We start from the raw sequence: 13,718 nt of genomic DNA, 5'->3' as shown, positions 1-13,718 counted from the left end.
GAGCATACAGGGAACAGTAATAATATCCTCAGAGAAAAACAGGAAAGCAGTATTGAACTCATAGCAGCTCCGCACAGAAAAAGCAAATGGCAAATGTGACAAGCCAATATGAAGATCATCAGTTTAAAATAAAGGAAGGGTGTGTGGGGGTGGGGGTGTACGAAAGTACTAATTTGCACCCACATTTTTCAATTCTAACAATCCTGACACACACTAGTTTAGCACTGAAACAGCTTCCTTAGAATTGAGTGGAAAGTAGTAGAGTTGGGTGTCATCATCATAGGTGGCACTGCACCCCAAAACTCCAGACAACTTCTCCCAACAGTTTCATGTATACGTTAAATAGCATGGGGGATAAAACTGAACTCTGAGGCACTCCACAGGCCAACAGCCATGGAGTCAAGCAGAAGCCCCCCAACACTCCACCTTCTGGGTCCACCCCTTTAGGAAGGAACTTCTACATAAAGTTTAGTATGTAGCACCACATACCAGACAATGTTCTAAAAGGCACAGGGTGCAATTCTATTACTGATGAGCAAGTCCATCCCCATATATCTCCTGGAAGGCATGAACTCTTCGGAAGAATTGCGCATAAATGAAACACACATAAGCGTTATGAAATACCTATTCTCCAAGACATGTATTATTATTATTTTTGCATGCTGTGGGGAAAATGCGTACAACATGGGTGTTAACCCTCTTTCAGCTTAAGGGTAAGCCTATGCGGCAGAGTCTTGCTATTTACTGTTTTACTCTGTACAGCACCATGTACATTGATGGTGCTATATAAATAAATAAATAATAATAATAATAATAATAATAATAATAAATTATATTTCAGAGAAACTCTCAGCAGTCACATTTGATTTGTAGGCAGAGCAAAAAGGGCAAAGGAAAACGGGGGCATAGCCAAAATACCAACATATTTTAGCTTAAAGCTCTTGCTACCTTTGAGTCAGCCTTAGGAGAGTCACTTCAACATTTTGAATGAAGAAAAATTGCACAAAAGGAAGGAAACCATCAAACCACTGGTGGCCATCTGGGGAATCCCAGAGGGCCAGATTTGGCCATGAGCCCTAAGCACTCCTTGCATCATGTCATTTGTAGTTTAGAGATGTTTATTCCTTCCCCTCTGTCCTTGTTGCTTTCAGTTTCTCTCCTTACTTCAGAGGCTCTAATCTTTTGCCACCTGCTACTTTTGTTTGACCTCCACCTGTCCCCTAGAGACGATCTGCTGCATCAGGGGGTTTCCTTACCAGCAGGTAGATTGGCTGTGGCTTTCCACCACCTGGGTTTCTTCCACATCTTCTATGGATAATGCAATTTCTCCTCCCAGACTATTACCAGAATCTTCAGTTCGCCTTCATCAATTTGTTTAGAACACATCCTAAAGTCACATTTTACATAACTTCTACAGAACAGGGAGCCCTCTGCCCAAATCATCCAAGTGTAAACATGCAGCAAACACCACTCTGGCTGCCTATAACCTCTACCATTATGACTAGAAGTAGAACTCTTCCCATTATTATTATATAGTTTTATCTGAATTACCCGACACAGGCCTGCTGATACCAAGCTGTTGTATGATTTATGTAGTGAAAGTCTATACGGACATCATGCGGCATTAGAAGTTGTTAGTTTGAAACTGAAAGACAGTTTTGTTCCCCCATCTCTTCTCCTTACCTAGCACCACCTAGTGGCACATACATTTACACAGCTAATACCAGGTGTGTTACACGAAGGATTAGGTGCACAGGATTACAGCACCAAAGCTGGCTTTTAGGTCTAACACACAAGGTAGGTAAAGGCTGGTTTCAAGTAAGAATTTCGTTTAAGCTAGATCAATTTAAGATTGATGGTCTTACCAGTTTACTTTCCAGGACAGGAAGCAAAGGTGATTTTCAGCACTGAGTAGGGATGTCACACTGTCACAGGTGCCTAACTGGGTCCGGAGACTAACAGACTCCCCTGCTGACCCAGTCAGGATCTCGCTGGACATTCACGAACCTGCAGGTCAAGCACCTGCACGGCCCAACGAGCACGGGACAGCCATCTGCCTTCATTCGGAGTTTCCACTGTGTGCAACAATAGAAGCTCCGGAAATTACACAATTTCCCCTTTGTGTAAATAGCTGCCATAAAGGCCTCGTTTATGCAAGAATAAGGGTGCGAACTGAGCATTCACACCTTTACTCTTGCATAAATGGAGTCTTAATGCATAATCTGCATAGGGTCATTTGCAGCAGAACTTTTTCTGAAGCCCTAGGGAGAACTAATTCGGTGTATTTGTTTACTTTGTGTTTCGTAAGCAACAAAGCCTCAAAAAACTACATGTTAATCTTTTGTCCCAATAAACCACAAGTATTTGACATGAAATATTCAAAGGAAAATATTAAAGCACACTTGATGTAATTTAAATGTTACACTACATAGAAATTTTGTATTGGTATTGGAAATTTTGCCACATTAATTTTAGCAATTTAAGGAACTGTGCATTTTATGCTCACAACCACTAACCTATTTCAACTGAGTTCAACTCTCTTCCAATAAGTTTGTTAGGGCACGTTCAGTTTCACCATCACTATTTATTACTCCCAGTTCACTCTGAAACATGTATTTCAATGAATTCTCTCACATACTTGCTAAGGATAATAATCTTTTTTAAAAATATATATATTACAACTGCCAAGCTTACTGAATACTGCATTTGCAATTTTTACTGGTGAACATAAAACAGATTTTTTTTTCCATGGAAAAGCAAAGCACTGGAAAACTTTGTTCTGGAAAATTATCCGCCCTACACCATTGCTTAAAAGCAAGTGCATACAAGTTCTGAAGGATCCAGTTTATGCTCTTCCCATGCCTTTAATGCTATAATTACATAAATGTAGATGTTTTCCCTATGAGAGGACTTCATAGTTCATTTCATTCATTTCTACACCACCAAAGTTCTCTGGGCAGTTCACCAAAAAAAACAGTAAAATTTTAATATAAGAAGATGCAACGTAAAAAAATTAAGAACAATGCAAAACAGTGAAACACTTACAATAAGATACCAAGACCTGATAAAACAACTGACAATAAAATCCCATCATATGCCATCAAACGCCTAGGAGTAGTTTCTTATGTTCAAGCAGCTATCCAATTTAAAGAATGGTTAACCTTGAACTACAGCCAAGAATACTGAAGTTCTTGACCTTGTGCACAGAATTTAACTATGCAATTCAGTGAATTCCTTTTTCATCAGTTCCACTGCAGGTTAGAAGCCAATGATTTTTTACAAATTACTTTCTGAATATGTTATAGACAAAACAGAAATGATTTTAAGTAACTCTTTGGCAGTTCAAGCTTCAAGAATTCCAGCTTGCATGAGTATAGACATTTGTGCTAGCACAGACACTACTCAATACAAGACCACCAGTTGAATACATATGCAATATTTAAGGAAGGGCAGGAAACTTGTGACACTCCATATGTTTTGGCCTACAACTCCCATCAGCTCCTAGCCCACAAAGCCAATTGTGAGGGATGGTGGGAGTTGTAGGCCAAAACTTTTAGAGGGCCACAAGTTGACCATTCCAATATTAAAGTTCAGGAAAAAAGTTTGTTTATTCAACACTCCAAAAATTGAACCAATATTCCTAATCAGATAGCAGCATAATCCTCTTTCTACTACTCAAACAATATATTCAGAAGCAGAGGTTGCTTACTCTAATCAAATCTTTATTGTTACGGTCAACAGACCATCAGACATATAAACAGGCAGTCTACAGTAAAACCATAAATATACATTTAATTAAAACCACATAGAGTTAGGTTAAAAGGAAAAAGGTCCCATTGCTGGTCTTATCTGGATAACCAGTTTAAGAAATTTCGCCACCTGCTCGGTAATTATTTTGTTATAGCCTTGAAGCAGGATAGAATTCAGGTCCTTTATAGAACAGCCCAGATAGCGCTGAATAATAGAGAGTAAGAGATCATTGTTGGCTTCTTGATAGAATCTACAATAAAATAATACATGGAGGGTAGTCTCCACTTCCATATTGTTACAGGGACAACATCTTTTTGTAAGTGGAGTTTTATTAAATCTACCCTCCATTACCCTAGAAGGAAGGGTGTTACCCTTGCCAGGGTAAAGGCTCTCCTATATTTGGGAATAGTCAGCCAGGACACGTAGGGTGCCGTCTCACCACTAGGCGGGCCTGGTACTCTCACGGACTGAGTGGAGCAGGGACCACATGCTGCTTGTTGTAGCTCCTGGAAGTCGATGTCCATGCATCACTGCTTAATTGCTAATTTCACTCGCCCTGAGTCCAAAGAGAGTAAATAGGGAGGAAAGAGACCTATACTGAGTAATTTTTGCTGGATTACTTTGGACCAGGGGGAAATATATGAATCACTCTAGTAACTGAAGATTTCATCCAACCTGTTCTTTGAATTCAACAGTGTTAGGAATGCTAGATTTATTGGACCCCTTTAATAACTCAGTGTAGATTACATAAAGTTATAATGCATAACATTGCTATAAAATAAATTAGGAAGCTGCCTTATACCAGGTCCAAATGGTTGTCCATTTAGCTCACTATTGTCCTGTCTAAATGGCAGTGTACCTCCAGGGACTTCAGGCACACGTCTCTCTCCCCCAATCCTTTTAACTGAAATGGAGGGAATTGAAGTTGGGACTTCTTGCATGCAAACTAGGGATGCTTGAGGAATTTAGGAGAACTTCAGCTATTGGGTGATATAAAAATGTAATAAATTAATTAAATTTAAGTTTTGCACATTCCAATGCAAATGGACCCAATCTGTACCTCACAGACTAACCAACATGCAGTTTGGAACTTATGCCCTCACTTTCCAAATGTTCTGAAAGTTATGATTAGAAATGCATATTTTGAAAAAAACGAGTATAGTTATTCCCAAGTGCTAACATTCATGTGCATTAAAAATATTGTGGACTAATGCGGAAATGAGACAGAATAGCTTAAATCCAATGTCACATGAGCGGACTTCCACTGGTGCAACAGGACTTCCTCTTGTTCTTCTACCCTCTAAAGCCTCCTGCATGCCTTTCAAGTCTGTTCTAGACAGTCGCCCATTCCTCCAGAGCAGATTAGGGGGCTGAGGAGAGGGAAAACCCATCCACCTGCAGTTCCTGTTCTGCTGGCAGACCGTTGGGATTGGATAGAATGCAGAATTGGTATGGACAGAAAAAAGACCAATTTATTCATCCCTGATGCAAACCATGAACTCCACCACAGAGCAAATAACTTCTGTCACAAGTTAAAACCACGTCACAGATAATGTTATCACTTTATACCACAGGCCTGGCAGAACAGTAATCAGTTCATTGGTTATTTTTAGGATAGCAACTAAAGAGCTTGGCCAGCTTCTGCATGGAATTAATTCCAAAACATGACACCAAGAACAAATCTGGTTTGTAACATTATCCGTCTAACCTCCAATGAAAGCGCATAAATCAAGATTTCCCTAGATGACCCCAGAAGATTTACAAGAAAATATGCATTTCCTAGAATGCACAGTGGACAAGCCATTTAATGTTTCAGAGGTTAGAGCTGGCATCTTAAAGTTGCACCTATAAGACAAGAACAGCCCATGCAACTCTATTAGCAATAGTGTAATCGGTCCCCTATTGACAACACGCTCAAAGCCAGATAGACTCCAAGCAGACTTCCAAGGACAACCCAAGTAGACCAGCAATGGGGCAAGAGGTAGATCACAATCTACTGGTAAGACTGTGTGGGATCGTTTATATTATTTATTTATTTATTTAGAGTATTTTTATCCCGCACCTCAGCCAAAAGGCTCTCGGAGCGGCTTACAATGTATCAATAAAGAAGACAGTCCCTACCCTCAGGCTTACATTCTAAAAAAGACATGACACACAAGGAAAAGTGTATGGAGGGAAGAGGGAGAAAATAAAAAGAAATTAAGGAGACTGCTTAGGCTGGTGGGAAGGCCCTGCTCCGTCCTCACATCTCCCAATGGAGGGGCAAACCAACAGCTCCTTCTTCCCCACAGGGTGAAGATGGCAGTTAGCCCTGGGGGGGGGGTGGGGGGGTTTCCAACTGAAGTAGGCTCCGATGGTGCCTGCCTGCTCCAGTCTCCCTCGCATCATTATATCAGCAAATATTTGATTCCCAATTGGTTAACTAACCAAAAGACATGTCCCTATCTCTGATCTCTAGATAACTCAAGAAGCAGAAGGAAATTGTTCATTTCCTCAGGCACTATTTTGCATCCAACTTCACCCAAGCCACTGTTTTGCACCTGGCTCTGTGCAAAATAGGCTATAGTAAAAAACAAAAAAAACCACGCCATAGGCTCCACATGCCTGAGGTCTTCCCATGCCAATGTAGAGCACATAGCAAATGACAACACTGCAAGACTTACCAAACCAGATCGCCATGAACTGGATGGGGTATCAGTTCAAAGCTGATAAAATGCCCTTCTAGTTAAGACAGTCAATTGAGCAAATAGGATTAAAAAGCGATGCAGAAGGACTAAATCTGCAAATTTAATTTCTTTTGAAGAGTACATCCCCATTTTGAAGAGATAAACCCCAATACTCCAGCATTCCAACGTCTACAGTCTGAATATGCCAACAGTGTATACATTTAGACAAGCATTTGATATTGCTGTCAAGTCTCTTTCAACAAGAACTCAACCTCTTCCTTGCAAAAACCTATACAACCCAGCTTGCTTGTCATTTCTTTTCACCCAGTGGCCGCTTCACACTCTCAAATCTGAAAGATTCACTAAGGGTCAGCTCACAGGCAGGCAGTTTTAAAGGTTACATAAGCCTGCCTTTTAATTGAGGGGAGTGCATTTGTGGCTACAGTGCTTTGTTTCGGTACGTACTAGGTGAAATTCTTCAGTGATTCATCACTGGGAAACCGCTCTTGCAGATGGCCTAGACAGATGCATCAAGTCCAGCACTACAAACAGACCTCTCCACACACTTCATGTCCCACTGAAGGCATTAAAAGTTCCATTCTGGGATTATTAGAGATGCAAGTACATGCAATCCTTCTTAGCAGCCTTTCAGAATGATATACCCTACCCTTAAAATAACCAGCTATTGTAACATCTAATATTCTTAGCTTCCTAACACTCCCAATAACAAAGCAATCTTCTTTCAGATATATTGATCTCTACATTTTATACTTCCCAGCAAGTAAACATAATGTCAACCTGGAATTGCAATGGCCTGCAGTTGGGAAACTGGCTTCATTCAGTTTTGGTTCACGGTTATATGTTAGAAGCTTCTATCATGAGATCCACCATTTATTTCTTAAAAAGTGATTGCATATCATTTTAAGAATCTAGCTTAATCTCAGCACCCAGCATACTGATTCCGGAAGTGAACAAGCAGATGCTTCTTGGAAGTATAGACGCAAGAAATGAATGGATCAGCCTTTCCCATTGTTTGTCCTCAATATCTGGCATATACACCCGGCAGTGTGGTGTATTGGTTAGAATCCCAAAACAGCCATAAAGCTCATTGGGAGATTTTGGCTCAGTCAATGACTCAGCCTAACCTACCTCACAGGATTGTTGTGAGGATAAAATGAGAGGAGAAGGTTCATGTAAGCTACCTTGGACACTTTGGAGAAAAAGGTGAGATATAAATGTAAGAAATAAAATAAGTAAATAATTCTGAACATATAGGTGCTATTTAGTTACGATGGGTAAAATCTATGTAAATTTCTCCATTAAAGCCATCTGGACTACTGGTTACCACTTCTTGTCACAGTGAATCCCCAATTTAAATTGTGTGGAATATGAAGTAATTCCTTATCTGTCCTGAAGCAGTCCTAAGCAACCTCGATTTTGGGTGGAAAAGGTTTAAAATAAATAAATGCCCCCTTTAGTTTCTGTAATTCTGTTTTATGACTGGCCATTTAATTTACTTTTTAATTATTTTTAAATAGGTTTCCTACTAGAAACCTCTGAAAGCAATTAGATTCCAGCAGAACCAAAAACTGCAGTCATCACCCGTGATAGGAGTCCCATTAAGCTCTGTGTGCCCTAACAAGTAAAGATGTACAGCGCTGAGTAAATAGATCATATCAACTGGTGTGTCAGGGATACAGCACCCTTACGAAGATATTTCAAAAGACATATGTTTTACGTTCCAGAACACCTATATCTGAACCCATCCTTTGTAAAATAAATTTACATCAAAGTTTCATTTGTTCTGATTCAAGCCCTCCCATTTAAGTGAGGCTCCTAACCACTGTGTAGAAGGAGATGCTATGAAGTATCTATGTACATGTAATATAGCTTTGTAATATGCTATGAAATACAACTTTTTACCATTTTAACAGCCTACATCAGAATGTACAGACCCATAACTGGTCTGGCCTGGCATCAATTTAACATAGAAGGCACCTGCTAGATCACACAAAAGGTTCATCTAACCCTGCATCCCATTTCTCATACTGATGCCTCTGAGAAACGCATAGCCCTGTCTCATTTTTGCTCCCCAGTAACTTGTATTCAGTGGAACACAACCACCAAACATGGAGGTACTGACCAGTTTTACATGAATATTTAAGCCATGGTCAGTTGTGAAGCATGCTTCAAACCACAACTGCAGCTTGTTGTATTGTCTAAGTTTGGTGGAGGTGGGTTTTGCGAGGCTAAAAGAACTCTTGCATAAGCCAACCCTGCAGGATTCAGACAACGCGACAAGTCACAGTCAAGGGTTGAATATTCAAAATGGCTACCCACACTGCATCCCACCATGGATTACATTATTATTATTATTTATATAGCACCATCAATGTACATAGTGCTGTACAGATTACACAGTAAATAGCAAGACCCTGCCGCACAGGCTTACAATCTAACAACAGTGGGCGGTTTGATCCTGCCCACTGGTCCACTGTTTAGCCATCATGGCTAACCAGAAAGTAGAGGGTGCTACTAGACCCATCCTCCAATTTCCCAAACTCTGCCTCAAGTAATAGCCATGCATATTATAAACTAAAATAACCAGTTGTCAATCACAAGTATGACCTAGACAGATCTCTCTCATACACAGACACATAGTCAGTCACTAAAAAAGTAGCGCTCTTCTGGGAATATTTGACAGCTCCTACTCAAGAGGTGTTAGAAAAATATGCAAATACTCAGTTTTGTGAGGCTCCAGAATATATTACCACTGCACATCTTTGGTACTCAAAGGCTTTTAAAGATGGAAGCCTGTTCTACAGGTTGAAACAATCCTACAAGCCAACAAGCAATTTCCATTTAGCTCATTGGGGCTTACTTCCATGCAAACATTTTTGGGGAAGGGGTGTAAGATTTGTGGAGAAGGTCGAACATTTATCAGTTACTGAATTTTTTGTTTGTTTTTACATTGAAGAGGTAGTTATGAACACACTTAAGAGTTTTGTCTTAAAGCAGAAGCTGTAAAAGTTGTATCATTTGCTAATTCAGTTTGTCAAATTAGTTTTTAATATGAACACCATGGCAACAAGAAAGCATCAAACTCTGGCAGGTGCTAGCATACCTATTCAATCCCATCTGCTGTTCTGTTTCCTAGCAAATGAAGGCCACTGTCTCTACAACATGAAACATCAAGGTTGCCCCCAAAAACAACAGCATTCAGACAAGATTTGCAGGCTGACCAAAAAAAAGAGGACTGGGAGTACCTTTATTTTTTAAAAAAAATCAAGTCTCTCACAAGACAGAAATTTTAGAAAATAAGCACCTCTAATCTCCTTAAGACATGGCAATTATTAGGTCAGAATTGCAGAGGCTGTCTGCCTCCTTTAGCTATAGAGCAAATGTTGGAAAGCTATTTACTCAAGCAGTTCAAGTACATCAATATGATATACTCTTTAAACACCCTCTCTACAAAGGTGAGCAGAAAATGAAACTTTTTTTCTTCCACGGTTATCAGGCTGAGGATAAGTCAAGGTCCCTTTTAATGTAGCAGAGACAGACTATGGAAAAAAGAGACATCAACTTAAGGGCTGTAGTTTGCCACAACACCTCATCTTCTGAGCTGCTATGGAAAGCTAGAAGCCACGGATGGTTGCTTCCATCCCAGATAATGTGTCCTAAACAGTTCAGACAACTGTCTGACTAGAGGGAAGAATTTCTGGGGCAGTAGGTGTGTCTCCTTGATAGCAAGCCCATTGGGAATGAAAAACATTAGCAAGTCCCCTGCCAAGACAGCAGAGGATTCACCAGAACCAAAGGCAAAACAGAGACGGCAGAGCCTTGTCACTTGACTCCTACCAAGAGGAATCCTCTTAAGCAAATGCTGGATCAAAGGCAAACAAGATGAAACATGTGCTGAAGCTACCAAAGAGAGGAGGTGTGTGTGGATCCCTGATAGCATCCTTTCCCCCAGCTTGTTCAAGTGAACATCACCACCAGATTCTCAGGCATGCTGAAGTGCCATCACCTGCTGCATCTTCACGGCATTTGCTTGCACACCAGATCCCAAGTTTCTAGAGGTCACCCCTCTTCAACTACACTTCCAAGAAGATCCACATACCCCACGTCCCTCTGTTTTTGCTATCCCCCCAAACCCAAGACAGTACAGAAGGTGCCAAAACCCATCCTTTAGGAAATAACCAAAAACCTTTACCACAGAAAAAGGCGCATGTACCTCCCCTTTCCACCTACTGCATCACATTCACTCTCCATAGCACTTGAATCTCTACCCTCTATGCACTGCTCTGGTTTGGGGCATTGCCTTCTTATTCACATTACCCACATGCTCTATCATGTGCCCAGCACAAACATGCCTGATCTCAAGTGTCAAGACAGATCTACCATGCAGTTTTTTGTTCCTATAATTTACCTATTCTCACTTCCAAAAATCTTTCCCCCTCCCTTTAAATACACATAAATATACACTGGCAGGAATCTATTATCAAAGGCAGCTCCTTTGCCTTGTTTTCTGGAAAGATCTGTCCGCTCAAAGCCCGTAACGTGAGTCCCCATGGAGGAACTTTTGTCTGAAGTGCTCTCAATCCTCACCCAGGAACCTCCACCTTCTACAAAAGTACTCATAAGCAGGATGGTGTGCTGCTGTATCGCAGGGCCCCTCATTATTTTGACCTCCATTTCTGATGGACCTACCTACCTTCAATATTTAAAGAAATTGTTCTCCCAACACTGTTCACTCTATGACGTCTCTTCTTACTCTCAAAAATTACCCCTCTGTCCGTCATTTACAGTTAAAGGGGAGGGGGGCTTAAAGTCAGAAGGTATGTAACTACTCTGGAGTCAAATAATCTTCAACACTACGACCACGACATATGCAATCAGGGTAACTAAAATTGTGTAGTTCCACACACACACACACTTATTATTAATATTTATTTATATAGCGCCATCAAGTTTTCATGGTGCTGTACAGAACAAAATAAAACACACACACACCATCTCCATGCATGTTAGAGTGCCTGAGTTACTGAGGTTTTTCTTTTTACACATTTAGCTCATTTTGACTGGATTAACTAAGCATCCTTCTTCAGTCAATAACAAAGACAATTTTGCCAAATCATACTACAAGATCTACCTAGTTCAGCATGCACTGGCAGCAGGTAAGTTGAGAGCTGTTTTCCTGAACCACCATAGTGTTCACTGACACAGGGATTTCTTAACTTAAATGAGCAGTTTTTAATTTTGGTGATTTGTATTTTTGGAATTCTATGTTGATTTGTTCAGACTGGTTGTTGCTGTTTTCGTATATGCTGTGTTGGTGACTTATGTCGTCATGGTCATTGGTTACAAACAGCAACGTGGTTGACTGACAGTATGATTGAGTAATAGTCCACTGTGGCCAGCCAGGTACCTCCAGTAACGTTTCAAAGAGGACATAAAAACATCTCTCCCTTTTGTCTTCAGCAACTGACCTACTACTGCCTATGAATATGGAGGTTCATCCTAACTCTTCCGCCATGGCTAGATGGATCCTGTACGGCTGTACAAAACCCTATAAGCAGAAGGAGCCTAGTGGGAAGAGACAGCAAGGATGAAGAAGGAAAGGCACCCTGGTTTGAATCTCACCTGTTGTAAACTCACAAGAAGGAAAGCCACTTAAATTTGCCATTTGGGGTATAGCACTAGAACCCCTCTAGCCAGCAGCAATGTCGCAAGGCAAACGAGACGGGCGTACCGTGAACTACTTTTGAGCATCAGTACCTCCCTGAAAGCTGCCAGGCACAAGCTCCAACCACAATCCAGGCTTACTCGGAAGCAACTGACGCCCTAGGACCCACTGAAGCCTTCAACCGGTGGGTCACGACCCAAAAGCGGGTCGCAAGTCGGGTCATGGCAAAGCTGTTGCCGCCCACGTTGGGCCACGGAGTAAACTGTGACAGTGGGTCCCCCCACGTTGCAGGTTGGGAGCCCGAGGTGCGCCTGGGCTCTGGACCACTTGAAGACCACCACCCACGTCCTAGGAGTTGCCCCCGGGCCCGGTTTCGAGGGAGATGCCCTCCTCCGGGCGTAGCGCTCACCTGTGCTTGCAAACAGCAGCCCACCGGAACAGGCACCTGCGGAGAGGTGGTGGCAGCACCTGCCCCTCTCCTCTAGCTTTTGTCCCCTGTTCCCCATCGTCCGCCTCCTTTCCCCCCGTGGCTTACAAGCTGCGAGGCCACCCCCACATCCCGGCGAAGGGGGGCTCAATCCAGGAAACCAGCGGCGCAGCGTGACCTTCGCCCCACACCCCTTCGCCCCCCAGCCCCCGCCGCGCGTCCCCCACCTTGGTTGACCAGCCGCAGCGCGTGGGTAAAGGACGGATCCAGCGAGTCTTTCTCCGCCATGAGCTCCGGCAGGTACTTCTCCTCCATGGCCCACCCGCCTGCCCCGGGGGGGACCGGACCAGACGCCTGGAAACGCAGGCAGCGAACAAAAGCGGGGCGGCGGCGGCGGCGGGCGGGAGAGAGCCGGTGCAGCGGCAGCCGACGGAGCAAATAAATCCTCGCTTGCAAAGCAGCGTCCGGCGGGCAGAAGAACGGGAAGAAATTCAACGAGAGGGAGAGGAGGGGAGGGAGAAGCCACGGAGGGAAGCAGCGGCACTTGTTACGCCTTTCCAAGCCGGGCGCATCCAGGGAAAGCCCCAAGCACCTGCCTGCCCTGATCCCACGGAGCCAAAGCAGCAGCAGCAGCAGCAAAAGGTGGAACGACGTCAGCGCCGCCCCCCAAACACACCACCGCTCGCGCCGGCTCCGGACCGCGACTGAGCGCTCGAACGTCGGCGCGGCGCGCCTTAAATAAGCAAACGCCCCAAGCCACGCCCACGGCTCTCCGGGCGCCACGCCTCCTCCGCCTGGCGGCTCGCTTTGTTTCCCTTGCCCACCGCCACCGCCAAGCCCGCCCACTTTTGTTACCTATAGGGTAGGGCGCGCGCGGTCACTCGAGGAAGCCTGATTGGCTGGCTTTCCGCCGTTCTGCTGCTGAGGGAGAAGGGAGGGCTCCCTCCCTTCCTTCCTCCCTCCCTCCCTCCCTCTGGAAGAGAGCGTTTGGGACTCGCGCGCCAAAGGCAACGGCAAAGGGCGGGAAAGGAGTGGCGCGCGCCCTCGCGCGTGTCCCCTGGACGCGCGCGGGGAGTTGCCGTTAGGGGGCGTGGCGAGGGCCTTCGCCAGGCGACGAGGCTCCTGTGTGGTGAAGTTCAATGGCGCGCTCGCCGTAGCTGACAGGATCAGTGAATCTTCCTCAGGATAC

At 43.5% G+C, this 13,718-nt stretch overlaps 1 protein-coding gene across 2 annotated transcripts in view; it reads right to left on the bottom strand.

The window, feature by feature from the left end:
- The window catches only part of KHDRBS3 (KH RNA binding domain containing, signal transduction associated 3), a 129,659-nt gene extending 116,471 nt beyond the window's left edge, over positions 1-13,188 (bottom strand). For both annotated transcript variants that reach the window (XR_010025640.1, XM_063129920.1), the window contains exon 1: positions 12,757-13,188. Coding sequence is in view for 1 of the 2 variants with exons in the window: in XM_063129920.1 (XP_062985990.1) it covers positions 12,757-12,844 (88 nt within the window). In the remaining variant the exon portion in view is untranslated. The remainder of the gene's footprint in view (positions 1-12,756) is intronic.
- Positions 13,189-13,718: the final 530 nt, after the last annotated feature.

This window comes from Elgaria multicarinata, chromosome 7, assembly GCF_023053635.1.
Source record: "Elgaria multicarinata webbii isolate HBS135686 ecotype San Diego chromosome 7, rElgMul1.1.pri, whole genome shotgun sequence".
NCBI lineage: Eukaryota > Metazoa > Chordata > Lepidosauria > Squamata > Anguidae > Elgaria > Elgaria multicarinata.
The sequence above is the reverse complement of the archived record's forward strand: the minus strand, read 5'-3'. Positions and strand labels throughout refer to the sequence as shown.